At 33.6% G+C, this 26,693-nt stretch overlaps 1 protein-coding gene and 1 non-coding gene across 4 annotated transcripts; both read left to right on the top strand.

The window, feature by feature from the left end:
• The first annotated feature begins 4,248 nt into the window (after positions 1-4,248).
• LOC127088591 (small nucleolar RNA R71) lies at positions 4,249-4,355 on the top strand. Its single transcript, XR_007790423.1, has one exon. It is a non-coding gene; the product is annotated as a small nucleolar RNA R71 (small nucleolar RNA).
• A 17,422-nt stretch (positions 4,356-21,777) lies between these two features.
• Positions 21,778-25,311, top strand: LOC127082825 (probable serine/threonine-protein kinase PBL21). 3 transcript variants are annotated; one of them, XR_007788223.1, is made up of 7 exons: positions 21,778-22,252; positions 22,337-22,360; positions 22,536-22,723; positions 22,817-23,006; positions 23,563-23,954; positions 24,031-24,332; positions 24,619-25,311. XR_007788223.1 is itself a non-coding variant. In XM_051023064.1 (7 exons), exons 1-7 carry the CDS (start codon positions 22,162-22,164, stop codon positions 24,344-24,346), a joined length of 1,170 nt encoding a protein of 389 aa, XP_050879021.1. In that variant the 5' UTR covers positions 21,778-22,161; the 3' UTR covers positions 24,347-24,617. The 3 variants fall into 3 exon arrangements, 2 of the variants coding, with proteins under 2 accessions (XP_050879021.1, XP_050879020.1); XM_051023064.1 differs by lacking the exon at positions 24,619-25,311 and having other exon boundaries at positions 24,031-24,217; positions 24,249-24,617; XM_051023063.1 differs by lacking the exon at positions 24,619-25,311 and having other exon boundaries at positions 24,031-24,617.
• The last annotated feature ends 1,382 nt before the right edge of the window (positions 25,312-26,693 follow it).

Genomic DNA, 26,693 nt, shown 5'->3' on the forward strand with positions numbered 1-26,693 from the left:
CTGACGTAAGTCCAGCGATTGGCAGTCGGTTTCCTGTGTTGGTTTTATTTGGCGTGCGTTAGCCGAGCTACGAGTGCTCTGATTCTTCTCTGGTTAGAGAAGATACGTATGCATAGGATGCGACATCCTAGCGAGCACGTTTTCCCCGTCCCGAACTACGTCGACTCTGATATCTGTGTCTGACAGACTACGTAGGCCCAGGATGTGATATCCTGTCGAGTCCAGTTTCTCTTGTCTTTCTGTGTTTCCTTCCAGCCTTGTGTGATGTTTGATCAGTTTTTAGCAACCTTATCCTTCCTTTTGTGCGTGGATCTCGTCGAGTACGACGGATGCGTAGGGGTGCTAATACCTTCCCTTCGCATAACCGACTCCCGATCCCATCTTTCTCTGGTCGCGAGACCATGTCTTTTCCAGGTTTACTTCGAGCGTTTCCTTTCCCTCCTTTGGGATAAATAACGCACGGTGACGGCTCTGTTGTTTTTGTTTTCCCGCCGGTTTTTCGTGTAATGCGACAGGGAGCAGAATGACAGTGGGAGATTACGTTTTCTACCTCATCTTCGGGGACACATCGACGGAAAATGCCGTCGGCGCCTCTCTTGAAAAGTAGAGGCTCATCCCAATAGTAATGTTTAAGATCGTGGAAGAATTTTTTATTTTGTTGGTAAGTCAAGTCTGGTGGGAGCACTCCAGCTGCTAAGTAGTTGACGAAATCAGCGTACCATAGCAGTGTGGTTTTAGTGTAAATTACTTCCACTACCTTGTTTGTTTTGGTATCCTTATGGGTTAATGCATATTTAGTTGTATTGATTTCTAGTTGGGCTATGAGTCTTTCGTAAGGGAAATCGTCGTTTATGGGCACTTGTTCAGGTTCAATACCTTCCATTCTTGACAAGTGATCGGCCACGACGTTTTCAGTGCCCCTTTTATCCTTGATTTCTAAGTCAAACTCTTGTAATAGTAAGATTCGCCTTAGGAGTCTTTGTTTGGCGTCCTTTTTATTTAATAGGTACCTAATTGCAGCATAGTCGGTATAGATAATTATATTTTCTCCTACTAGGTAGGAACATAATTTATCCAGAGCGAACACTACGGCTAAAAGTTCCTTTTATGTGGCAGCGTAGTTCATCTGTGCAGGGTCTATGATTCTACTTGCATAGTATATTTCATGGAGTTTCTTATCCCTTCTTTGTCCTAAGACTGTGCCTACAGCATAGTCACTAGCGTCACACATGATTTCAAAGGGTAATCTCCAATCACGCGATTGCATGATAGGTGCGGTAATAAGAGTTGTTTTCAGTTGTTCAAACGCCGCTAGGCATTTGTCATCAAAGATGAAGTCGACATCTTTCATCAATAAGCCGGTTAGTGGTTTGGTGATTTTTGAGAAATCTTTAATGAATCGCTGGTAGAAACTGGCATGTCCTAAGAAGCTTCATATTTCTCTTACGGTTTTCGGAGGCTGGAGGTTTTCTATAACTTCTATTTAGCCTTGTCGACGTCAATCCCCTTATCGAATGCTATGTGTCTGAGTACGATCCCTTGTCGGACCATGAAATAGCATTTTTCCCAGTTTAGCACGAGGCTCACTTTTACGCATCTTTTAAGTACCATTTCAAGATTCGATAAACAACCTTCAAAGCTCTATCCGCATACAGAGAAATCGCCATGAAGACTTCCATGATGTCATCTATAAAATCAACAAAAATTGACATCATGCGTCTTTGGAATGTTGCGGGAGCGTTACATAGTCCGAATGGCATTCGTCAGTAGGCGAATGTACCATAGGGACATGTGAAGGTCGCTTTCTCTTGGTCGTCAGGATGAATAGGAATTTGGAAAAATACCAAATAACCATCCAAGTAGCAGAAGTGAGAATGCTTAGCCAATTGCTCAAGCATTTTATCGATAAACGGTAAAGGAAAATGATCCTTCAGAGTGGCTCTATTTAATTTTCTATAATCAATACACATTCTACTTCCAGTAACCACTCTTTATGCTATAGATTCTTCTTTTTCATTATTAACAACTGTGACGCCTCCCTTCTTCGGTACGACATGTACTGGGTTGACCCATTGACTGTCGGATATCGGGTAGATAATAGCTGCTTCTAACAGCTTTTGCCCTTCTTTCTTTACTACATCACTCAGAATGGGATTTATCGTTCTTTGATGTTCTCTAGAGGTCTTACCGTCTTCCTCTAGCATTATACGATGCATACATATGGAATGGCTTATTCCTTTTAGATCTGAGATATTGTAGCCTAGAGTAGTTGGATATTTTCTTAAAATATGTAGAAGTCTTTCGATTTCTAGATGCCCTAAGTTTGCATTGACTATTACAGGTCGCTCGAGTTCAGTGTCTAGGAATTCATACCTTAGATTTTTGGGTAACGTCTTAAGTTCTAAGGCTGATTTCTTTGGGCAAGGCATATGATCGAGCGTTAGTGCTAGGAATTCGCTTAGGCTATCATCTTGGTATTCCTCACTCCAATTTTTATCTTCAAAAGTAGGAGGCCTTAGAATTTTCAGTATTTCGGAGTATGATGTTTGTTCATTCTCCATTTCTCTTATACATTCGTCGATGACATCTAGTAGACAATAGGTATCGTCTATAGTTGGTGCCTTTAAGAATTGCGTCAAAATGAATTTGACTTTTTCCTCACCAACTTCAAAGGTTAGCTTGCCTTTCTTAACATCTATAATGGCTCCAGCTATAGCTAGGAATAGTCTTCCTAATATGATAGGGATGTTGGAATCCTCTTTTATATCCGTGATTATAAAATCAGTAGGAATATAGAATTGTCATATGCATACCGGAACGTTTTCTAACATACCTACGGGAAATTTAACATAACGATCCGCAAGTTGTACGGACATCCTCGTAGGTCTTAGCTCTCCCATTTTGAGCCTTTCGCATATGGACAAGGGCATTAAGCTAATACTGGCTCCTAAGTCGTATAGTGCTTTGTCTATGACAAACTTTCCGATTACACAGGGTATGAAGAAACTACCTAGGTCTTTCAGCTTAGGAGGCATATTGTTTTGTATTATGGCGCTACACTCAGCAGTAAGTGTAACGGTTTCGTTATCCTCTATCTTCTTCTTGTTAGATAAGATTTCTTTGAGAAACTTAGCATATGAGGGCATTTGAGTGATGGCTTCGGTAAAGGGTATTGTGATATTCAATTGTTTTAGAAGCTCTACAAATTTTTTAAATTGCCCTACACTTTTAGATTTAACAAGTCTTTGAGGATAAGGGATAGGGGGTTCACACGGTGGTGGAGGCACATAAGATTCTTCTTTCTCTACGGCCTCTTCATTTTTATCTTCCTCTTGATCCTCTTCCTTCTCAGTTACCTTACCAGGGTCTTAGTGCATGGATGGGTTTGGAATTCTAGGGTCGGACGGTCCATCTAGTTTTGTCCCACTTTGTAGTATAATAGAATTTGCATGACCTTTCGGGTTTGGTTGCGGATGTCCAGGAAATGTGCCTGTAGGAGTAGGAGTAGGTGCTTGTTGTTGAGCCACTTGTGAGATTTGTGTTTCCAACATTTTGTTACGGGTGGCTAACGCGTCTACCTTGTTTGCTAACTGCTTGATTTTCTCACTAGTGTATATGTTTTTATTTAGGAAATCCTTATTTGTTTGGGCTTGGGTAGCTATGAAGTTTTCCATCATTATTTGTAGGTTTGACTTTCTAGGAGCATTTTTAGTATTTGTGGAAGCTTTATGATATCCTGGTGGTACATCAGGTGCTTGGTTAGGTGCATACAATGCGTTATTATTTTTGTACAAAAAGTTAGGACGGTTCTTCCAACCTGGGTTATAGGTGTTTGAGTAATGGTTTCCTTGAGCATAGTTCACTTGGTCTGTGGAGGTTCCTGTCAAGAGTTGACATTTTGGGGCAGCATGCCCTGGAACTCCGCATATCTCGTAGTTTGGTGCTACGGTAGCCACGGTGGCTGCGGGTGTTATGGTTAAGTTGTCTATCTTTTGAGTAAGAGCATCTACCTTGGTGTTGACATGGTCAAGACTGCTTAATTCGTACATACCGCCTTTCGTTGGAGGTTTCTCTAAGGAGGTTCTTTCGCTTCCCCACTAGTAATGATTATGGGTCATACTTTTGATAAGTTGATAGGCCTCATTGTAGGGTTTATCCATAAGTGCGCCACCTGCGGCGATGTCTATTGTCAATCTTGTGTTGTACAAGAGACCGTTGTAAAAGGTATGGATGCTCAACCATTCTTCTATACCGTGATGTGGACAAAGCCTTATCATGTCTTTGTATCTCTCCCAAGCTTCAAAAACTGATTCATTATCTTTTTGTTTAAACCCGTTTATTTGGGCTCTTAGCATAGTCGTCTTACTAGGTGGGAAATATCGTGCTAAGAAAACTTTCTTCAACTCATTCCACGTAGTGACAGAGTTGGAGGGTAGAGACTGGAGCCAAGCTCTAGCTCTATCTCTTAATAAAAATGGGAAAAGACGTAGTCTTATAACTTCAGGGATGACACCATTTGCTTTTACTGTGTCTACGTATTGCAAAAACACTGACAAATGTAGGTTCGGGTCCTCCCCGGGACTACCTGAAAATTGGTTTTGATGTACGGCTGACAACAACGAAGGTTTTAGCTCGAAATTATTGGCCTCGATGGCAGGGGCAACGATGATGTTATGTGGTTCATCCTGCGAAGGGATTGCATAGTACTTAAGAGGACGGTTTTACGGTCCTTCAGCCATCTCTAGTAGAATAACTAGTTTAGGAATATGGATATTAGGATCGGGAAGATTTAGCTTGATACGATGTTCTCGTATCAAGTCTCATATCCGGCGTTCTAATCTTAGATAACGCTCAGGTTCGTCAAACAGTAGCTTTAGTTTCTCGCCTTGAGAGCGAGTACTTGGAATACACTCGACAAATTAGAAAGGGAAATATAATTGTTTGCCTTAGCCTATACTGGGCAACACTGGAGTTACGATATTGACTTAATTAGTCCCCGACAATGGCGCCAAAAACTTGATCGCGACTTAGTAAGTCTATGGGAATCGTGACTGCAAGTGCACAGTCGTATCGCCTAGTTTTAAAGATTATCGAACCCACAAGGACTAACAATCGAAGGTATCATTATCTAATGTTACTATGTAAATCTAAGGCTGATGATCATTCTAAGATTGAAGGGATGAAGAGAAATAACTATAACGTAAATAGAAGATTAATAAAGATATTTCATAAAGGGATATCGGTATGTAACGCACCAAACTTCGGGGATTCGATAGATAGTTGGTGTAATCTTATTGGTCAAAATATTCTTCAATAGAAATTATTTATAAAAAGGACTTAGTCTCACACTCTCGTTTTATTGACTCTGACCATACTCTTAAACCAGAATGCTTGGCTCTCGCGGTCTCATTTTGAATTTAAAAGTAATTTTTGAATATGAATAAAGTCTAATTAATCCACTTCCCTATATTGTAGCGAAGAGGTGAGTGGAATCATGGTTAGAATTGTGGAGAGAAACTAGGGAAGATCAGGTTGTGGCGGTTGCCACAACCCTAGTTTTGATCTCCGTGGCGAGTGCCACCTTTTGAGGGATGGGCGCCGCCACTTCCTTGCTTTATGATGGGTGCCACCTCTCCCTTAAGATCATGTGGCGGGCGCCACACATCCAAGTGATGGGCGGCATATGCCCATTTGGTGTGGTGGGCCCCCATACGCTCTATTTTTCTCCATTTTCTTCTCTTTTTCTTTCCTTTTTGTTATTTTTCACTTTGCTTGCGTGTACACCTTTCATTCGATAAATACCTGCAATACACATAAAATACTGCGTAATAATAAATATTAATTAAGTAAAAGCAATGCATATGAAGCCAAATATACGATACATTTTTGCGTTATCGGCGACACACGTTTTCGCGACAGAAACAAAACCATCACGACTACCAATTTGTGGTGGTTCAAACCGCTGTAACTTGCCAAAATAAATCATCACAACTTGCCAATTTTCTTGTAGAGAATCAAAAAATTTCCTTGGTTTGAGATAATCTTGGATCAAAATCTCAGTAGTTCATGGTCAGTCTGGTCAAAACCTCGATTCATTTTGTAAGTTTAGCCTAATTGAAAAGCTCACATTGGTTTGCAATAAGCCCGTGGAAGCTTGGGAACTAACCACTTCATGTTGTTCTTTAGAAATAATATTAACCTCTTCAATCCGCTCTTTGGAAGGAAGACTAGATGTTTCTCTCGGGTGTCTGTTGTTTGGTTGGAAGTCATCCTAAATCTTCATTTTTCCTTGTAGAAGGGGGTTTGAGAGTTCAACCTACTAAAAGCTCTTAAGAATTACTTGATGCTCTCAAGATCAAATTTTCAGGGGAGGATTAGGTCACTTCATTTCAACCAAAACTGTATACTTCTTGTCACATAGAAAACTCAGGCAACTGAGACCATTCATGCAACTCAGACAATTCAGATCATTCAGACAAAGGCAAAGAAGTTGTCAAAACTACACATTAGGAGGCCATCAATAAGTGTTGTATCCTCAGGTCCTACAACATAATTAAATGTTGCATCAATACATGTTGTATCTCCGACAAGCAAGTCTAAGTCTTGGTCTACGTCACCATCAAGACCACCTTTGGATGAACAGAAATGCTAATATGATAAAAGTGAGGTACATGAGGATAAATGACCCATCACCTTAAAACATCATCATAGGTAGGCCATCATTCAATAATCTAGAGGTAACTCTCAACTTTGTACCTAACCATGAAGTACCAGTTGAGCAGCGCATGATGTGGAATGATAAAGGGAAACCAATAATTAATAATGTAGTGTTACATAGACAATCTGAAACTAAAAAAGAAGATCAACATGGAACCCATGTTGGACACACACAAAATCCACTATGTATACCTAAATCCTCGAAGGGACCCCCAGAATATAGATTGACCCTCATGGAAGAGATAAAATACATTCAGATAGGACCCGAGAAATATCAAACTACTCAGATATGAATGACCCTTCTGGAAGAAGAATATATTAAAATTGTGTTGGCGAGAAAGTTTCTAGGCTTCATGTTAACTAGGAAGGGAATATAGGATAGTTGAGAAAAATCCCAGTAGATCATCGACGTGATAAGTCCGACCTCAGTTAAGGAGGTGCAATGATTAACATGAGGGATAATAGCACTCTACAGATTCTTTTCACGTGCGGGCAAAAATCTCATCCACTTTTTCACCACACTCAAGAAGGCAGAAAGTTTTCAATGGGCATAGGATTGTGAAAAATCCTTTCAAGAGTTGAAAACATAATGGTAGTTGCACCAATCCTTACCCGCCCTAAGGAAGGAGCACCATTGATATTATATTTATCTATTACAGAGAAAGATTTAAGCTCAATTCTGGTACAATCAGGTGATAAGGGAGAAAGGTTGATCTATTTTGTTGAACATGTGATTCCATACAGAATAGGGAGGGTGAATTGTGTAAGTTTGAAAAATGATAGTTTATAATAAAATTATTATCTAAATTAGATTTTGAAAACATTTTCTAAATTTTTTTGGATATACAATGTAAGGATGGAGAAAGTAAGCGGAGAGTAAAAACTTAAGGGAAGAGAGATAACACAAGAGATTTATAGAGATCGTGTCTTAAAGAAGTTACATAGTCCTCTCTCCAATAATTGATCTTGAGAGTATCCAATAACAATTTTAGAGCTTTTAGAAGGTTAAGCCCATAAACCATCCTTGCACAAGGAAAAATGAAGTTCCAGGTTTACTTTCAACCGAACAACGAACAAAGGAATGAACTAGTTATTCTTCACGCCAAACAGTGAACAAAGCTTGAAGCAGTTAGTCACTAAGCCAAACTTAGATTTTATGAGTTGATCTCAAACCAGGTTGGAATTTTGAAATTTTCTATCCTCCAAACTTATAAGAGGTCTTTATACGGGCTGACCACAAACTGAATCGAGATTTTATATCAGGTTGATATCGAACCGACTGGCCTTTTTTTTCAGGTCTAAGCTCATGAACTTATGTAAATATTTTTCACTGGTTATTCTTCACTAACCCAAAAGGAGATCTTTTCTTCAAGTGGCGGAGCTCACAAAACAAACAAAGACTTATATTAATCCCACAAATAGCTTTTATATAGGTTTAGCTCCAAAACTATAAAAAAATTACTTCCTATGGAAAAATAATTTACTCAAGAGGAAAAAATAACTCTTGGTAAATTTACAATAATTCTCTTTCCAAGAACAACTTCCTCACTAAACTCAAGAATATTTCTCAAAGCGTTATGATTAAAAATATATGAGATAGACAAATAATTTAGAGAGAGATTGATAGAGAGGATGGTGAGATATCTCATATTTTCAGGATGTTTAGAAATGAAGGGGAAGGCATCTATTTATAGTCCAAGAAAAGGTTTAACTTAGGAAATAATCCATGGCCAAAATTAATGACCTAATCGATTAGGAACGCAATAATGTATTATTGTTACCCAAATTGTAAGATTTAGATAATGATTCGTTACCATTCCTTAATACATTGTCATAATATATTATATAATTGATTCTCCTTCATATAATCTATTAGGCATTTTTTATAATTGATTAGACAGTTCAGAAAGTTGTCTTAATCAATATGATAGTTCCAAATTCATCTGGCAAGGTTCCAAAAACATTTTTGGTGATTTTATTTAAAAATATAAGATTCAAAAATAGTTTTAATGCATGTGTGATTTACCCATACTACTTACAAAAATGCTCTTGTGTTTTTACAAAACACTTATTACTCAACTAGACACGATCAAAAAAGCTTTCACACTTCCTCTCTTTCACACTATGAAGCCTAAAGTCCCTTTTTTGAATATACCAATCATATAAGCACTTCACTTGAATATTTTTGTGGATAAGGCTTGATATATATTTAAGTTAACTACCATCATCCGAGGATATCATTGGTGATCATTAAAGCATAATTCTTTAGCTTCTTTAAGTCAAACACCATCATCAGAGGATATCACTAGCTATCATAAAACTCTAACACTTTAGTTTGATTCGTATGAATAACTTGATCAACCATCTTGTGCATCTTTGATCGCTAGCTTTAGTACTTTCTTGTCTTCATATTATGTTAATATTAAAATCACTTTAATAGTTGTTACAACTTCAGGTGTTGTCATCATCAAAACCACAATATCATCAGGGCCAAACATATCTTGCTTATCTATGTGGTTTACCTGCAAGCACATAGTTTCACATTCTCCACCTTTTTGTTGATGAAAATGCATCTCTCAGGAGGTGGTAAAATAAAAATAGATAGATAAAATTTGGAGTGGTTAAAGTCCCCCTCACATGAGTATAAAGTGTACTCTACTCCCCTTGAGATTACACTTCTCCCCTTTTGTCATAATCGGAAAGACAGGTAAATATGCAAGAGATAATTTTAAATATGAAAGCACATTGTTCACATAGTCAAACATTTAATAGGGAAAAACATTTTATTCATTGATTCAAAGATACTGGTATTCAAAGTACATAAACCATGAAATTGTAGGAATTAAAATAATGTAGAAGGGACTCAATTTAAATACATTTAAACTGTGAAACACTTAGGTGAGACTACTCATTGCTATTTAATTAACCATATCTTGAGGTTTTTCTCTTGATAATGTCTATGTCATTTTCTAAGACCTGAAAGATCTGAACATTTTATTGTGCGATTTACAAGAGTGTTGAAGTGTGTCTCATTTTTTTTTGCGATTGGGTGAGATAATTTTTCATCCTCATTCATAGCTTCATTTATAAGTCCTACTCAAAAATATGCAATCCCGCATACCCACGAGTGAGTTATTGTTTATCATAGAGTGAGTCAGATCCACTAGTTCTCATATGGTGTCTATTCAATAGACAAGATAATTAGAATCTTAGTGATCAAGACTCCATAAGGTAATCCCACTAATCGATTTTGTTTGCAAGAAATCATGCGGTGAAGCATTCCATCCATAAAATTGGTTTGGAATTACTGACTTAGTAACCAAAGGGGAAACACATTCTCTCTAATTATTACTTCTAGGTTGTCTTTCCTTGGGAGGAGTATCCTTGTGATTAAATAGCGCGCTACCATAATCTTTGCTTTGATGTAGTTGGCCTTTACATGAAGGTTCATATCTTTCATGGGATTCATGACAAAGGATTTTATGGCCATAGAAAGTTTGAATCTTTTTAGTTGTACTCGCCCTTCATGGGTATAGGAAATACCAAATAAGGGTAATTCAAACATTATGCCAAACTGATCTCTATGAATTTCAATATTCTTTCCTCTTACAAATGACTTTAGGGCCATGTCTTCATATTGTAGAATTGATTAGAATTCTCTTACCAGATTCAGAACATTTGATTTGAAGATTTAATGACAAATTACCTTAGCATCCCTTGACAAATATGGATATGCGGCTTGAAGTTGTTGAGGAAATCTTCGTCCATAGCAACACATAATGTCATATATCCTTCTCTATGGATCATTTGATATGAGAGTTGATTAAACATGATATGTTGAGACCATCCTCAACAAACATTTGCTTTGATCATGATAATTGATATACACCATCCACAAACATCCTTGGATCGTAAGCTTTAATCCAAATAGGTAATAATGTATATTCTAAGGTATACACTCTTATTTTCATAAATTCATTTACTATGCACTAAGGCTTCATTAAAGCTCCAAAGCACACTAGGTTTTCACCTTTGGCACCTAAACTTTCTTGGGTCCTGGTGCATTAGTGGTTCTGGGACATCTAGAGTTACTACCTTTAGACCTTTTCAATTTATCAAAACAAAATGGACATAGATGATCAAATCTATTGCACTGAGAACATTTATAAATAGGTCGATTTACTTTCTTCCTATTAAATACTTTATTATGTGTTCTACCAGACCTAAACTTTAATCTAGTTTTATTAAAAGAAGGCCTTTGACTTGATAGAATCAAGTCAAAATTTTCTTTCCAATTAGTATATTTACTTAGGGTTTCATTCAAATTTTTTACTTCTTTTTTTATCGAGACATGAGTCTCACATGTTCTAGCTAGGTTTTTAATATTAAATATTATATGCTTAAGTGTTTCATTACCCTTTTCTAGAAACTCAAGATAATCTTTAAGGTATAAGTTACGCTTCTTAATTTTCTTTGATTAACTTAGAAATCAATTTAACATTTATGTGTATGATAAATTTGTTACCTTATGGTCATCTTCTTCATGAGATACTTTCATACAAACTTCATCCTTTTCGTTAGATGAAAATTCTTTTTAGGTTCTACATGAGGTTGACTCTTCGAAGTTCTTATTTGATGTTGAATCTTTGAACGTGTTGTTTATTAGGACTTTCTTCTATTTTATTCTCTCAAAGATTCCATTAGAAGAAACTTGTTATTCATATTCTCTTCTTGGTGAAGCACCTTCACTTGAGGTTGAATTCTCCGAGGATCGTTAAACTACTGAGATTGTTCTTTCGAAAAAGATTACTCAATATAATTTGTTTTCATAGGAATTTGTTGATAAAGTTGTTAAAGATTCTTATAGACTTTAGTTCATGCCTTCATCCTTTAGTAGTTGAATTAATTCATTTAAACTCTTGATGATTTCTTCCTACTTAGATTTTTCTTGAAATTCGTAAATATTATCATCTCTCGATTTAAGAATTGGATCAGGTTTCTAATTCCAATTATAAATTCTTAGATATTTATTAGTTACGAAAGTTAAAACATTATTTCCAATGTTTCTAAATTTAGATAATCATTTATGAACAAAATATTTATCTTATTTTCCTTGTGTGTTCATTCGTTATTGTTCGACAATTGGAGAAATTCCATATACCATTTCAAGAGTGTCCCACATTTCCTTGACACAGTTATAATTATGAACATAAAAAAGTTGATTATCTTCTAAAGACATGACTAAGTATTTCTTTTTTAAATCAATTTCAAAATTACTCTTTTCCTCTATGATCCAAAGTAGATATGGTTTATCTACTACTTTACCATTTATATGGTGAGCAGGGATAAACGGATCATTGATTATGATTTCCATAATTCATAATTAAAACTTTAAATGAAAATTTTAAATCTCTATTTCCATAGTTCAAACCTATCATCATTAAACGGTGGAGGTGTGTTTAGGAAAGTACTCTTGTTAAAGACAATGTTGGAAGTCATCCTCCTCCTAAGACTATTGTTTGAATATGGAACAAAAATTAAAGATAAAGAAAGTAAATGAAAAGTAAAAAGTTAAGGGAAGAGATATAAACCCAGAGATATATAGAGGTTTAGTCTTAAATAAGTGATCTGCTCCTCTCCCTAAGAATTGATCTTGAGAGTATACAATAATTCTTCAGAGCTTTTGGAAGGTTAAGCTTGTGAATCCCCTTACACAAGGAAAAATGAAGTTTCAAGTTTACTTCCAACCAATATTTTAAAAACCGGACCGGAGATTGAACCAGTGAAACTTGCGGTTTAAGGTTTAATAGGTTCAACCGATTAAATCTATGGTCGAACTGTTTATTAAATAAAATAATAATATGAAACTAGATTCCATAGATATGTCGCATATATTCATACGTTCACAACTTAATAAAATAAATATTTCAAATATCTATTACAAAGTTAATACAAAACTATCAACAATACATTGAACGACAATACATTGAACAATAAAACTATCGATAATACATAACTTGTTTGAGTTGAACTATGACAAACAACTCTTAATTGACAACAACAAACAATATTGACTTGAACGACAATCAATATTATGTTGGATATCACTATGTTTAAAAGAGACAGTGTGATGATGGTGGAGTGTGGTTGAAAGAAAAACTATAATGGAGTGACAAAATTTAAAAGTTTGTATGATTATAAAAAAAATATGGAATTCTTTTTTGTGATTGGGGAATGTATATTAAATTTTGATATTGATATATTACAATTTAAAAAAATAAATTAAAAAATGGTCAATTTGATGTTTTTTTAAAACCGTGTGGTTTTACAAAACAGGCTTCGGTTCTTTGGTTCAAATGGTTTGGGACGGTTCAATCCGTTTCTTTAGGTTTTACTCCGGCTTTGATCCACTAATGGTTTTGAAAGATTGACCCAACCATATTCATCTCCGGTTCCCGGTTCAACCGGCCAGTTCAGTCTGATTTTTAAAACATTGCTTCCAACCTAATAACGAACAAAGGAATGAACTATTATCCTTCATGCCAAACAACGAATAGAGCTTCGAGTGATTGTTCTCTAAGGCAAACTAATATTTTGTATGGATTGATCTCAAACCAAGTTAGAGTTTTGAATTGGCTATCCTCTAAACTGAACATGGGCTTTATATGTGATAGCTAGAAACCGAATTAAGATTTTATACTGCATTGATCTCGAACTGACTGAGCTTTTGTACAAGGTTAAACTTAAGAACCGATGTGATGATAAATTTATTTATATGACAAGAAATGGTTCAATTTATGAAATAATCCATGGGTAAAATAAATTACCTAACTGGTTAGCTAATCAATTTGGAACATGCAATAATTGATTATTGTTGCCTAAATTGGAAGGCTTAGATATTGAGTCTTTGCCATTCATTAAGATATTATCATAATCAATTATAGACTTGATTTTCCTTCATCTAATCGATTAGACATTTATTATAATCGATTAGACAGTTCAAAAAATTATCCTAACCAATCTGACTTGAAGAAGACATTTGAGTTTGATGTTACTACCAAGGGTGTACTACAAGCTTACTTGGAAGAGTCTCATGAAGAAAATGTTTTTGCCTCTGACCAGACCTCCGAGAAGGCAAATACGAAGGTTCACTTTCTACATCTTGACCTCAATCTAAGTGAGCTTTATTTATTTAAGGTTGTTCAAGATGGAAATTTGGTTGAAGAGGTTGACGAGAAGAGCAATCCAATTTTAGACAAGGATGTAGTCCTATTCCAAATTAAGAGACTACGCCTATTTAAGAGGTGAGGCCCACCCCGGGTGAGGGAAAATCCACTTTTGCGCCAAAATAATTGAGTATTATTTTATGTAATCATTTTTCTTGGAATCATATGCTTTTGTAATCAACCCATTATTAGGGGTTTCAAATGTTTAGTGGAATATTATTTTCTTTTATGGTTAATGCTTAAAGTTTACGTTCTCATTCATTTGTAATTTGGATGAACTTTTATGAATTATGACATAATGTTAGGGTCCGAATGGTGACATGATCATAAGTGTGATGATATATTTAAGGGTAAAATATTACTTTGAAGGACATGATACCCTGCAGGGAATAGTGGTACCCCAAAGAATGAAATGATATTCTATAAGATGTAATGACATCCTATAGGGTGCAATGGTACCCCGAAGGGAAGAACGATACCCCAAACGGAGAAATGATATCCGAAATGGGGCAATGATACCACAAAGATCCTAGACATAAGAACAACCTCACTACTGAGATATTCTAGTTTATATGTGTCATATGACAACTTCTCACGTATTCTATAGGACCCTTCTTAGTTTGGAAATAATTTATTGATTCTGCTCAATGCCATTATCTGCTTGAGTACCAAGTAACCTTATTTAAGTTCTCTTGGAACAACGCGAGATATATACCTGCAAACACACAATTATATCAGTATAGTAGAAATATCATTTAGTTGAGGACTATTTAGATTACTGATTCTTGAGTATTCAATGATTAACTAAAACTAAGTTTTGGTTGATTATAAATATTGTGACTAATTAAAATTATGATAACAATTTTACTTAGGATTACTATTATCTGCCCATGACTTATCATGCAAACCTATAATTCCACTTTGTTATGAGAATTTTGCATAATTACACTGACTGAATGTGAGTCATATCTCCTTCGAAAGTATATGATCATATCTTTGAACCAATAAACCCCTTACTTTAGTTGGTTGATCCATTTGTTCAAGATCCTTTAAGAAAACATAAAGTTTTTTTATGCTAAACTAGAGACACTTACATGTATTGGTTTAATAGTCTAATTTTCTCTAACTTTCAGAATACATATTTTGTGTATCAACCAATATCTTAAGTTATCTCTACTTTCATAGAGACATATGTGAAAAAACTAAAAAATCAAATCAAAATTATATATTCTTATAACAAGTTTTAAATTAAGGATTCACATGAATTTGTTATTTTAGACAATCTCATAATCCTAAACCTATTAGAAAATCAGTCGCTCATAATATTTAGAAATGTAGATATAATCATGAGTATAGTCATATAAATAGATATAAAGTAAATATATGATAAATAGATAAAGTAAATAAAGTAAGATAATAGAACATGTTATTGATAATGTAAAGAAAAAAACAAAGCTTGTTATTCAAATACATGGAAAATGAAAGTGCAGAAAATAAACTAAGAATTATAAAATCTATAGTGTAGAATGTGTAGCAGGTTCTAAACGGATGTGTACAAGTCCTACTTATAGCCTAAAACCCATTATGATGGGCGATTACACAAAAATAATCCATGACTATTAAGTACATAACAATCAAGGAAATACGCCCCCAATAAAAGCCAATTACAACCGTACTTGGAAAATACGGATAAGGCGTAAAAGCCCCTGTATTTTTAGCTTATTTGTGCTTTTGATCAACTTTTGGTCTATAGAAAATACATATGTATTTTAGAAATATGGGTTACCCTCTATTTCTTCCTGTTCCTTACTCAATTTCTCTGTTTTCTCGTCTTTTCTTTAGGAATCTCTGATCTTGGCCTTGATCACTTGGATATATGTCATAATCCTTGGATATTAACCATTTTGTAAAATACATGAAAGTAATAACCATCATATCACAAAAAGTAAATAAAATCAAATAAATACATGCAAATCTTAATGATATCAAGCTTAAAAACAATGCGAAAATTAAGCTTATTATTACTTGCAACTTCAAGGAATTTCTTTAAGTGCAGATGAGAATCATGTATCATGGATCCTCGGTACTTCCCAGTCGCCTATAGCATTTGAAACATCATGGACTTAAACTCAAATTATGCTACAAATATCTTTAACCTTATAATACCAATGTTCATGGAGTTTGGATCAAAGATAACATATTTTTAATATTTTTGGCTTGGTCATTGGAAATATCAATGATATCATGTTGTGCCATGTCTTTTTCTTCATCTTATTGATAGTCTTCAAGATCACTTTCAAATTTCTCAAAAATAGGAGAAAGAATAGGGGTTCCTAACAATTGGTGAGAAACTTTGAAATCTCCTTAATAATATGGATGTTTTTTCTATCTCAGGGTCTTCTTTGTATACTGGAGATATCAATCTACCCATATAGCAATAGGAGTTTAGCTCATACTGAGCAAAGTAAATAAAACATATAAATAACCTAAGTAAGAAGATAAAAATGATAAACCTAAGAATGACACTTTAACCACTTGCAATTTGTCAATAACAAGCGACCTCAAGTGACATGCCTCCCAATATTGTATTACTTTAGAACTAATAAGGGTAGTAGATAGACTTTGACTATGTTTCTTCCCTCTTCCTTTTACATATTTTTCTTCCATGTTTCAAACCCATTTTCCATTGCAATTGTGCATCCACTTATAGAAGGTTTATTTAGCTTCATAATTCTTTGGGTTGTAGTTATCCATTAACTATAGTCCAAGGAATAATGTATATTCCCTCTTTTCTAGTATGTGTACTCTGATAGTACAGAGAATGTGGGAGACAACATGACATTTTGGCAGCTCTATAACATTTATGAGGTGGCTCTATGGCAGTTTTTTCAAACTTTTGTCATCTTATTCTTATCCTTACCCCTTAAGTCTAGAACTTAATCCTAATTCATCCCTTTATAATTTCTCCAAATCAGTCGCAGCTCATAAGTCACAACCATGTCCAACTTCTTTTAGATCAAAGCCCACTAGGAGTTTGTCTTTCCTAAATGTCGTGATAATGCTCATCATACTTGATACTCATGCATACTAAAAGATGGATATTCTGCTCACTACTAAACATGAAAAATTACTTAAACATGTTTGCCCGATGATGGTTATGATGAATATGTAGCCTTTAACTTGAACTTGTTCTCTAGAGAAACCTACCAGAGAGCCTTTGAATGGATATAAGTGTCATGCATCTAGTTGTAACCATCAAAGGTATCCTAGTAGAGGATTTCAGTCAAGCTATCATGATCTACGAGAACTCGTTTGATGTCCCAATTGAACAACTAGTTGATGACCATGGGGTCATCCTCATGGGGTAATATTCTCACCGCATCACCTAACATGCACAAGCGTACAAAAATATCGAAGTAATAAAATGTTATCATTCCTCAAAGACCAATTTTGTGTACTAAATTCTATTGTCTTGGTGTTTATCTAATATAATCGATAATTGTGTTGGAATGTTGTTTTTGTTTTACTACCTCAGTCCCAAAATAAGTGTCATAGTAGACACTTTTGCACAAATTAAGAAAATATGATAAATGAATGATAGAGAATAACAATTTTAGCAAATTGTACTTATTAGTTATTAGTTTATTTTAATTATCATTAATGCAATGTGATAGAAATAGTAAACTAAGAGTATTAATCAGGGACGCAATTGAAAGATAAAAATTAAAAATGCATTGAAATCTAAAAGTGACATTTATTTTGGGACAAATAATTTTCACAAATATGACATTTATTTTGGGACAAAGGGAGTAGTAAATAATATTCTTAAAAACAAGATCTAGGGTACACGACTTTTATCTCCGACAAACCATGAAAACTTCCCAATTCAATATGATAAACAAGACAATTTATAGAAAAATAGAAAAAACTGGACAACACATACTTTCATCAGCGTGTTATCTTGTCCTAAACAAAAAATCTAGCCATTATAGTCGGTGCAAATTGGTTGTTAAGATTCATTTTTGCACAACTATTTTAAAATGGGATTTTCTCAACTGAGTTTGAAACACTTTCATAGTCTCGAACTCAATTGTCTGGTGTTTCTCGTTTGGATACTGAATTACACCCTTTCAATGTGTGAACAATATATGAAATATGTTTTACTTTCATAGAGATATCTAAGTTAAAACACTAAATATAAAACAATCCATTATTATTTCTCATAATGAAAAAGCAGAAAGTATACACAAGGTATATCATAAGACAATCCTCTTAACCATGATTTCCTAAATGATCTACTCATACATGACTAAAATTAAAACTTGCATATCGATAATTGAAAGCATACACATGACAAAATATCATAAAACAAAATAGAAACATGTATCATAGTGGATCAAAATGACAATTGCTCCAAAGAGACTTGTACAAAGCAACAACAACGTGACAAAAGCAAAGTAAAAATGCATAAAATGAAAATTGCTTTAAACTAGACAATGTAAAGACTTGGTACATTGTTCAGTGTTTTAGCCGTAATTTATAGGATCCTAGGACAATAATCATCAAGAAAATATCTTAATCATTTAGCAAAATGTTTGGGGGAAAGTCATGGGTATTCAAAAGATAACGGGAGAATCCAAAAGATTGCTCTGAGCTTGGGAGAATTATGACCATAACAAGCATTACATCCTGAGTGTAATTTTCCCTTTTTGCCTGTAAAAAGCCCCTACGCACTGGCCATTGTTTCATATGGAGACAAAAAGGGGATTTCTGTAGGGAAGGAATTACAACTGTAATGATCATTACGGGTTGACCCTAATTCATCCTGCTTTTTTCTACTTCAATGGTCATTTAGCTTGATCATCAATAATTAGTCTCATATCTTTAGAGTGCCTGAAACACAAGCAATAATTAGTCCCATAACTTACTCCGATTAACCATTCTTTATTTACTGTACACACATTTTCAATTTATTTTAATTAATATTTCTCCATTTTTAGGCATTAGGGATCAACCATCATTTGACTGAATAACTGGGTGAATGTTACCCAACTTAGTAAACGCAGTTTCCTTTTACTGTCATTTTTATTTTTATGCTCCTCAGCCAATCAACACATAATATGCAAGAATTAAAATTATGCCAGACAGATTCATGCGAGTTACTAAAAAAACACATACATGTTACAAAGACTACAAGTCAAGTAGAGTTAAGTTGATATCTAATTGGGCGGCTCTAGGCGTTAGGACAAGACCAATTTACTAAAATTTCCCATGGTCCTTAACCTTAAGCCTCTGTTTACATGAATCAATATACTATACGAAAATACAATAAAAAACTCTTTAAAATTTTCTAGTATTTCCAAAATGATTTAACTTAGGGAAGGATTTAAATTAAAGGTAATAAACAAACATACACAAACAAGAAAATAAGAAAAATAAATAAAACTAATTAAGAATTGAATATCCCCATGCTTAAACAAAACATTGTCCCCCAATGTTTAGTGAAAAAGTAAAAGAAGCGTAAAATAAACATACAAGAGATCACTGACTGTTCCAGAGGAGATGGTAACTGGTAGAAGTACCCTTGAGAGATGTGGAAATCATACATTTGCTCCATTATCATCTGCTGGTAGTGTATTTATTCACTCTTCTCTTAGGGAGCACAATGTTGTCTTGGGTTTCATTGTGGATCATCAACATATATCTGCTATCTTTTGTAGCAATCAACTTCAAGTCTAGCCTGGTATTTTCATGCACAACATATAGGATCTCTAGTTCTCTCTCATACCCTAAATATTAAGCTAATGCAATAATTAGGCCACCAACTACAATTTCCCCCTTTGTGGCCTTAGCAACTTTTTTGAAGTGCTTAGCCATGAATTTAGCAGTGTTAGGGGAGTTTCATTGATTATAGTTAAGATAAAAAATAATTATTCTGCCCCACGATACCTATATTATCCCCTATCCTGAAAATCAAATAAGCCATTATCTTTTGCACACAACGGAATCAAGGTTATGAATGTGTGAAAATTTTCCCTCTTTTAAGTCTGTAATGATTCTATTATTATGCGAGACCAAAATCTCTTGTCGTCAAAACCCAGGTTTCTTATTCCAGTAGGTACCATATCCTCTCAATCCTAAAAAGATCCAAATATTTCACCTAATAATACTTTTTCTGATGTTTATAAAAAGATTTTTTTTAATTATTTTTTAGGATAATTTTAAATTTTCATATATATAAAAGGATTATACAAAATAATATATTTTAAAAATAAATTTTCTATAATAAAAAACAAGAGAAGTAATAATTTATAAATTAAATTGACTACTTTATTCAACTTTTGATACATTTATTTAAGTGATTTCTTTAACTTTCTTCTTTGTTACTATTCAACACACTAATAAGCCTTAAAGTTTTAGGTTATCTTTGGAGCAACTTAGATAGGAAAGAATATGATAAATGATGGAATAAAATAAAATCTATATCATTCATTCCACTTCATTTGAGATATTAGAGAAAAATAATGATGTATGGAACGTATAAATTATTTTTACACTGCCGTCAAATCAATTTGTAAATTTTAAATTATTTATATAATTTATTATTTTAAAATATTTTGATTAAATATGTATATAATATTTTTTTATATTAAAAATGTAATATATTAAATTTTTAATTTTAAATGATCCAAATAATCATTCGAGAATATTCTATCCAATCTCATAATTCCAAACAAAAACCTTACCGTCAAAAAGTTCAAATGAACTAACAAATCCAAAACTCATTGTTATCATTGTAAAAAACAAAAATCTCTTTTACACTTTAAATATTTTTTCTTTCATAAATAATTCAAAAAAAAATATAATAATAAGGGCATCTAGCTAACGTTCTTTTCTTTTTCTTTTTCAGAAAAAAGAAAGAAAGAAAGAGATCTAACGTTCTAGGCCAATTGTTTTTAAAGACACAGGACCACTGAATCATTAAAACTTTATCGAACCGTTGGATTCGCAAATTAAGCCATAAAGATAGAAAAGTCCAATACAATCACGAGGGCAAAAAAGTAAAAACACATAAAAATATTGATAATAGCTGGGGCCGTAACGTTTATAAATGCCCGCAACACCGATCCAGACGCATAGAGAGCGACTCGCAGCAATCACGCTTAAACATAAATGCTACCAATGTAGAAATCGAAACATATAAATAATAATAAAATTAAAATCCGAATATACCATAGATAAAAGAAATACTACTACTTTAATTCTAAATTAAATTTATTAATAAATCCAACAAAGAAAGAGAGAGAAAATATATAAATAATAAATTTATATATAAATAAATAAATAATTTAATAATTAATTAACTATTTAAAATTTATCAAGTAAGATATTACGTATCTTTTCAATATTTTTACGAAAGTGTCAATATTATAGATTAATATTATTTTATTTATATTAGATAATTGATTATTCATATATATTTTTTAAATCGAAAATTATATTATTTTCAGATTATAAAAAATGTTTTTTTTTAAATTAACTTTGTCGAATGAATATTATGTTATTTTAGATTTTATAAAATTGTTTTTTTAAATTAATTTTGTAAAATTAATTCTATAAATTTTTTTTATAAAATTAACATTGTTATATGAAAATAGTAAAGTTAATTGAAAAAAACAATTTTAGATATTCTAAAACAATAGAATCTTTAGATAAGAATGTTAGTTTTATAAAAAATAATTTTATAGGAATTTTATGATAATTAATTTTATAAAAAAAAATTTACATAGGTAAATCAGATTTCTGTTATACGACAAAAGGATAAAATAGCATTGATCCTTCTACTAATAATAACTAACAAATAAAAAAAAATCGGCTTGTTTTTTATTTTCATACGCGTCTCGTGATTTTTATCTTCCGTTTTCAGACTTTTCTTTTCTCCTTAATTCCTTCTTCTATGATAATAATATTTCGACCTAATTTATCATATTTTATTTATTTCATTCTATTAAGTTTCTCTATTATTTCCGTGACGAAAAAAATATCAGTGTTCATTGATCTCATCATCATCGTCTCAGAGTTCTCGAGAGAGAGGATAAATGCTAGCAAGATCCTCTCTCTGTGTGACTGAGACACAGATCTTAATTTTATTTTACCAATTTTTTGAATTTTTTTTTGAATTTTTAGTTTGAGTTTCTGTGTGTGGTTTGTGTGAGAGATGAGTTGTTTTTCTTGCTTTGTTTCTCGTCGGAATAAAGATGTTAGGAGGGTTGAAGTTGATAATGGTTCTCGATCTGCTACTACTCCAGGTTCATCTTCGTTTTTTAATTTTTAATTTTATTTTTGTTTTTAATTTTATTTTATTTATTTATTGTACTGTGTGAATTTTACAGGAAATGGTGGAACGAATTCATCAGGTAATGATAAATTAGGGTTTTCTAATTCTTAATTCTAATTAATTATTATTATTATTATTATTATTACCATACACATTGTTATTTTTACTGTTATTACTGTTACTTAAATTGTATTGAAAATTAGAACTACTGTTTTGTTTGATGAGATTGATGAATTTGGTTATTGGATGAGTAGAGGGTGAATGGAAGAGAGAATGTGCAGAGGGAAAGGGGAAGAGTGTGATGGGTGGAAAAAGTAGAACTGCTGCGGCTAGTTTTGGTTTTCGGGAGCTTGCGACGGCGACAAGGGGTTTTAATGAAGCCAATATGATTGGGGAAGGTGGTTTTGGAAAAGTTTTCAAGGGTCGTCTTTCAACGGGCGAGGCAAGTTTGAATTTGATGCGGTTTAATTTTTAGGTTTCGGTTCGTTTGAATTGTTTATGAATGAATGAATGAATTGTGTTTTGAAATGTGCAGCTTGTTGCGGTTAAACAATTATGTCATGATGGTCGTCAAGGTTTTCAGGAGTTTGTGACGGAGGTTCTTATGCTAAGTCTGTTGCATCATTCTAACCTTGTTAAGTTGATTGGCTATTGCACTGATGGAGATCAAAGGCTTTTGGTTTATGAATATATGCCTATGAGATGTCTTGAAAATCATCTTTTCGGTAAACTTTTTATTGTTTATTTGATTCTCATGTGCTGCTGCCACTTAAGAATAGTTTATTCATAGTAGTTATGATGCAGAAGAAGGCTTTTCAATATCTGTTTCACCTTTGTTTTTGACAATAAATTTATCTAGAGTTCAAATACCTGTGTGCGTTGTATGTTCACTTTCTTTTCTTATTGTGAAAAAGTTAGTTCATTTTGTCATGGCCTTGTAAAGTAGTAGTATTTTTTGTTGATACCTTATTCTCCCACTAATTACCTGCGTTCAAATACAAAGGAATCTTTTTTCCACTTTGATTTTCAATGGAAGATTCGTTGTGATTGAGTTTAAATTGGACTGTTACTAGAGCTGCTTGAACTTGGTTTATGGGTTAACTGTGTGAAGGAGCTGCAAAGAAAATCTACGAGAAGAAAAATGATTAGATTGCTTTATTAGGAGTACCTCTTAAATTAAATCCCTAAATTAGACTATCCTTTGTTTTATTTCTGGTGACCAACTTTATATGACAAAACACGTCAACTAGATCATAACTTATTTCTCATTTCTCATTTCAGATGTTCCCCATGACAAAGAACCTCTAAATTGGCATTCTCGCATGAAGATTGCTGTTGGAGCAGCTCGGGGCCTTGAGTATCTCCATTGTAAAGCGGATCCGCCTGTTATCTATCGAGATTTGAAGTCTGCTAACATCTTATTAGACAATGACTTCAGCGCAAAGCTGTCAGATTTTGGGCTTGCTAAACTAGGACCTGTTGGAGACAATACTCATGTTTCAACCAGAGTAATGGGTACATACGGGTACTGTGCGCCAGAATATGCGATGAGTGGCAAATTAACTCTCAAATCTGATATCTACAGCTTTGGTGTCGTTTTGTTGGAGTTGATCACTGGTCGCAGGGCAATAGACTCTAATAAAAAACCAGGAGAGCAAAACTTAGTTTCATGGGTAAATGTTTAGTTTACTATCTAAATTTATCTTCACGCATAAACTTATTTCTTACACTTGTTTTTTTTATTTTCAGTCTCGCCCGTATTTTAGTGACCGGAGAAAGTTTGTACATATGGCTGACCCTCTTCTGCAAGGACAATTCCCAGTCCGGTGTTTGCATCAAGCAATTGCTATAACTGCTATGTGTCTCCAGGAGCAACCGAAATTCCGTCCACTCATTGGTGATATTGTTGTTGCACTGGAATACCTAGCTTCTCAGAGTATTGAACCCCATAGATATGGTGCGCGCAGCCCATAGTATTGAAGCCCATAAATATGGTGCGTGCCGCCCACCGCTGCAACCATCTTCCAAAATGGACATATTAATTTTTACAGGTATTAGATTCTAGCTTAAGTTCCATTTGTGTCCATGAGTTTGAGTACAGATTTCCTTATCAGCTTGGCAGTGTTTTAAACGATACATATTATTGTTCTAGTTATCACTTATTGTCATAGCCATAGTAAAGATAAACTTATTATAGCAGTCAACATTCATTCTCGTGGATCTACTAATTGCAGTGAAGTTAATTAGTGTTCATGTAGGCTTTAAACTTCTTCCAGGCCCCTATAACATGTTTGTTATCGTTTCAATCAAATGAAGGTTTTCACTTGTTGATTGTAGTGTTTGGTTTTCACAACATTGATTTTGCAACTCGACGAGGCTGGAGCTGGAGTGTCACTGAGTGACAGTCAAAGCTCTGTTATAAAGTAAAGGAAAATGCTAACAAGTGTTATCGGGCATTATTTAAGAAACAAAAAAGGAAACATCTATATAGAAATTGATATATTTATGATTTCGAGTGTTTTACTTGTATTTCCTAAACAAAGTTTCTTTTTCTTGAGTTTCTTAAACAATGCCATTAGTGCACTCGTTAGTATGATCCTAAAGATAATTAATGTAAGGTTCTGTTTAACTTGCGGGAGCTTCTCAATTAAAGATAAATATATGATTAGTATGGCCACCACATGAAACAGTCCTTAAGTTAAACCTATAGCAAACGTTGTATGTTTAAAAGGACTCAGAAGTTATTAGAGGAATCATCTTAGTAATGACTGTTTTCTGTAACTACTTTTGTACTTGGTTTAAGTGAAATAACTCTCAAAGTCTATGCGAGAAAACCTGTCCTTGGTAGTTGGTATGTCCCTTTCATTTTTGAATAACAACAGGAAAACAATAAGGATAGAGGACAACCAGGACATTTTTTCTTTATTGTAGTACTTCATCTGGTTTATCTGTTATTTATATTTTTTAATGTGTAAAACTTTGTAATTATGTTCATCAGGTTCTGTTTAAATATTCAAATATTATTTTCTATTTGAAACAAGGTTTTTTTTTTTAAAATCGGGAAGCTTACTTCTTCTCTCTAACTATTATTATTTGGCACTGTCATAAATAAACTGATGTAAGAATTGGTTTGCAAACCTATGTTGTTAATCTCACAAAGCAGTGCGGCACGGTCAACCCCGAAATGGGAGCGGCACGAAATGGGAGCGGCACAGTCGTTATTTTAGCGATGCGGACACTAAAAAATAAACATTTTAATGGCACCTACATGCTGAAAACATAGCAAATACTAAAACAAAAACTCAAACTTTATGAAGTTTTAAACAATAAAATATTTTCAAATACATAATAGCATACTTTCAATTTCAAATACCATTAAAAAGCATAAGTTTTAAGCAAAACATTCCAACATACTTCTAAAGAGCAATAAAATTCATGAAAACAAACACTTAAGCATCTAAATTTTAAAATAATTAAACATCAAAACTCTAATAAAAGTTTATGAATCATTCAAATCTAAGTCTTCATCACCACTTCCTCAGCCACTAGCATCCACTTCCTCAGCCACTAGCAACCACTTCATTCTCTCTAATATATTCTTGATCACCAAATTCATCATCTTCATGCACTTCACCTGACATAGATTTTTTTACAACCAATTCCTTATCTTCATGTTCTTGCAAAATCAATTTAATGTCTTTGAGTGTTTGAGTGCAAGGTTTCACATTTTCTTTTATTTCTAATTGATGTTTAGTCCTATGAATTTTTTCGACGTTTCGTTAAAAAAATCACATGTAACCCTTCTCTTATTATTCAAGTCTTTCAAATTGTTAGATTTCCATCCTATATTGTCAGTTAGTTTGTGTAGCTTAACAGACAAAGAAACGGATTAAGCATTGGATGATGTTGGTTGAGTAGAATTAGTAAGAGAAGTTATCATGGTTGTTAGAAGAAAAAAATAGAACAACAATAATAACTAAGAAACAGAGCAGAGCAAAAATTTAAGCAGGAACAAAAATTTCAAAAGCTAAAATAATAAATAGAACAATGTAAAGGGAAACAAAACAGAGCAGAGAAAAAAAGGGAAACAATTTTACAATAGAATAGAGCACTAAAGGGAAACAATTTTAGAAGTGAAAAAAATGTGAGAAGCAAAGGAAAGAAGTAGAGAAACATAGATGATGGAACAAAGCAAAATACCATAAATAATGGAGGAACAAATATGATGATGAGTGATGGAGGAACAAAGATGATGAGCGATGAAGGAAGTTTTGCGATGGAGGAACAGAAAATCAGCCGCGATTGAACTTAGGAAAGGAAACAAATTAAGGTTTCTTCAAATGATTTAAAATTAAGGGTAAAACTGTCAGACTTGGCTTGTTTTTCAAACAAAATAAGCCACCGGCTTTGGA

Source organism: Lathyrus oleraceus, chromosome 5, assembly GCF_024323335.1.
Source record: "Lathyrus oleraceus cultivar Zhongwan6 chromosome 5, CAAS_Psat_ZW6_1.0, whole genome shotgun sequence".
NCBI classification, from domain to species: Eukaryota; Viridiplantae; Streptophyta; class Magnoliopsida; order Fabales; family Fabaceae; genus Lathyrus; species Lathyrus oleraceus.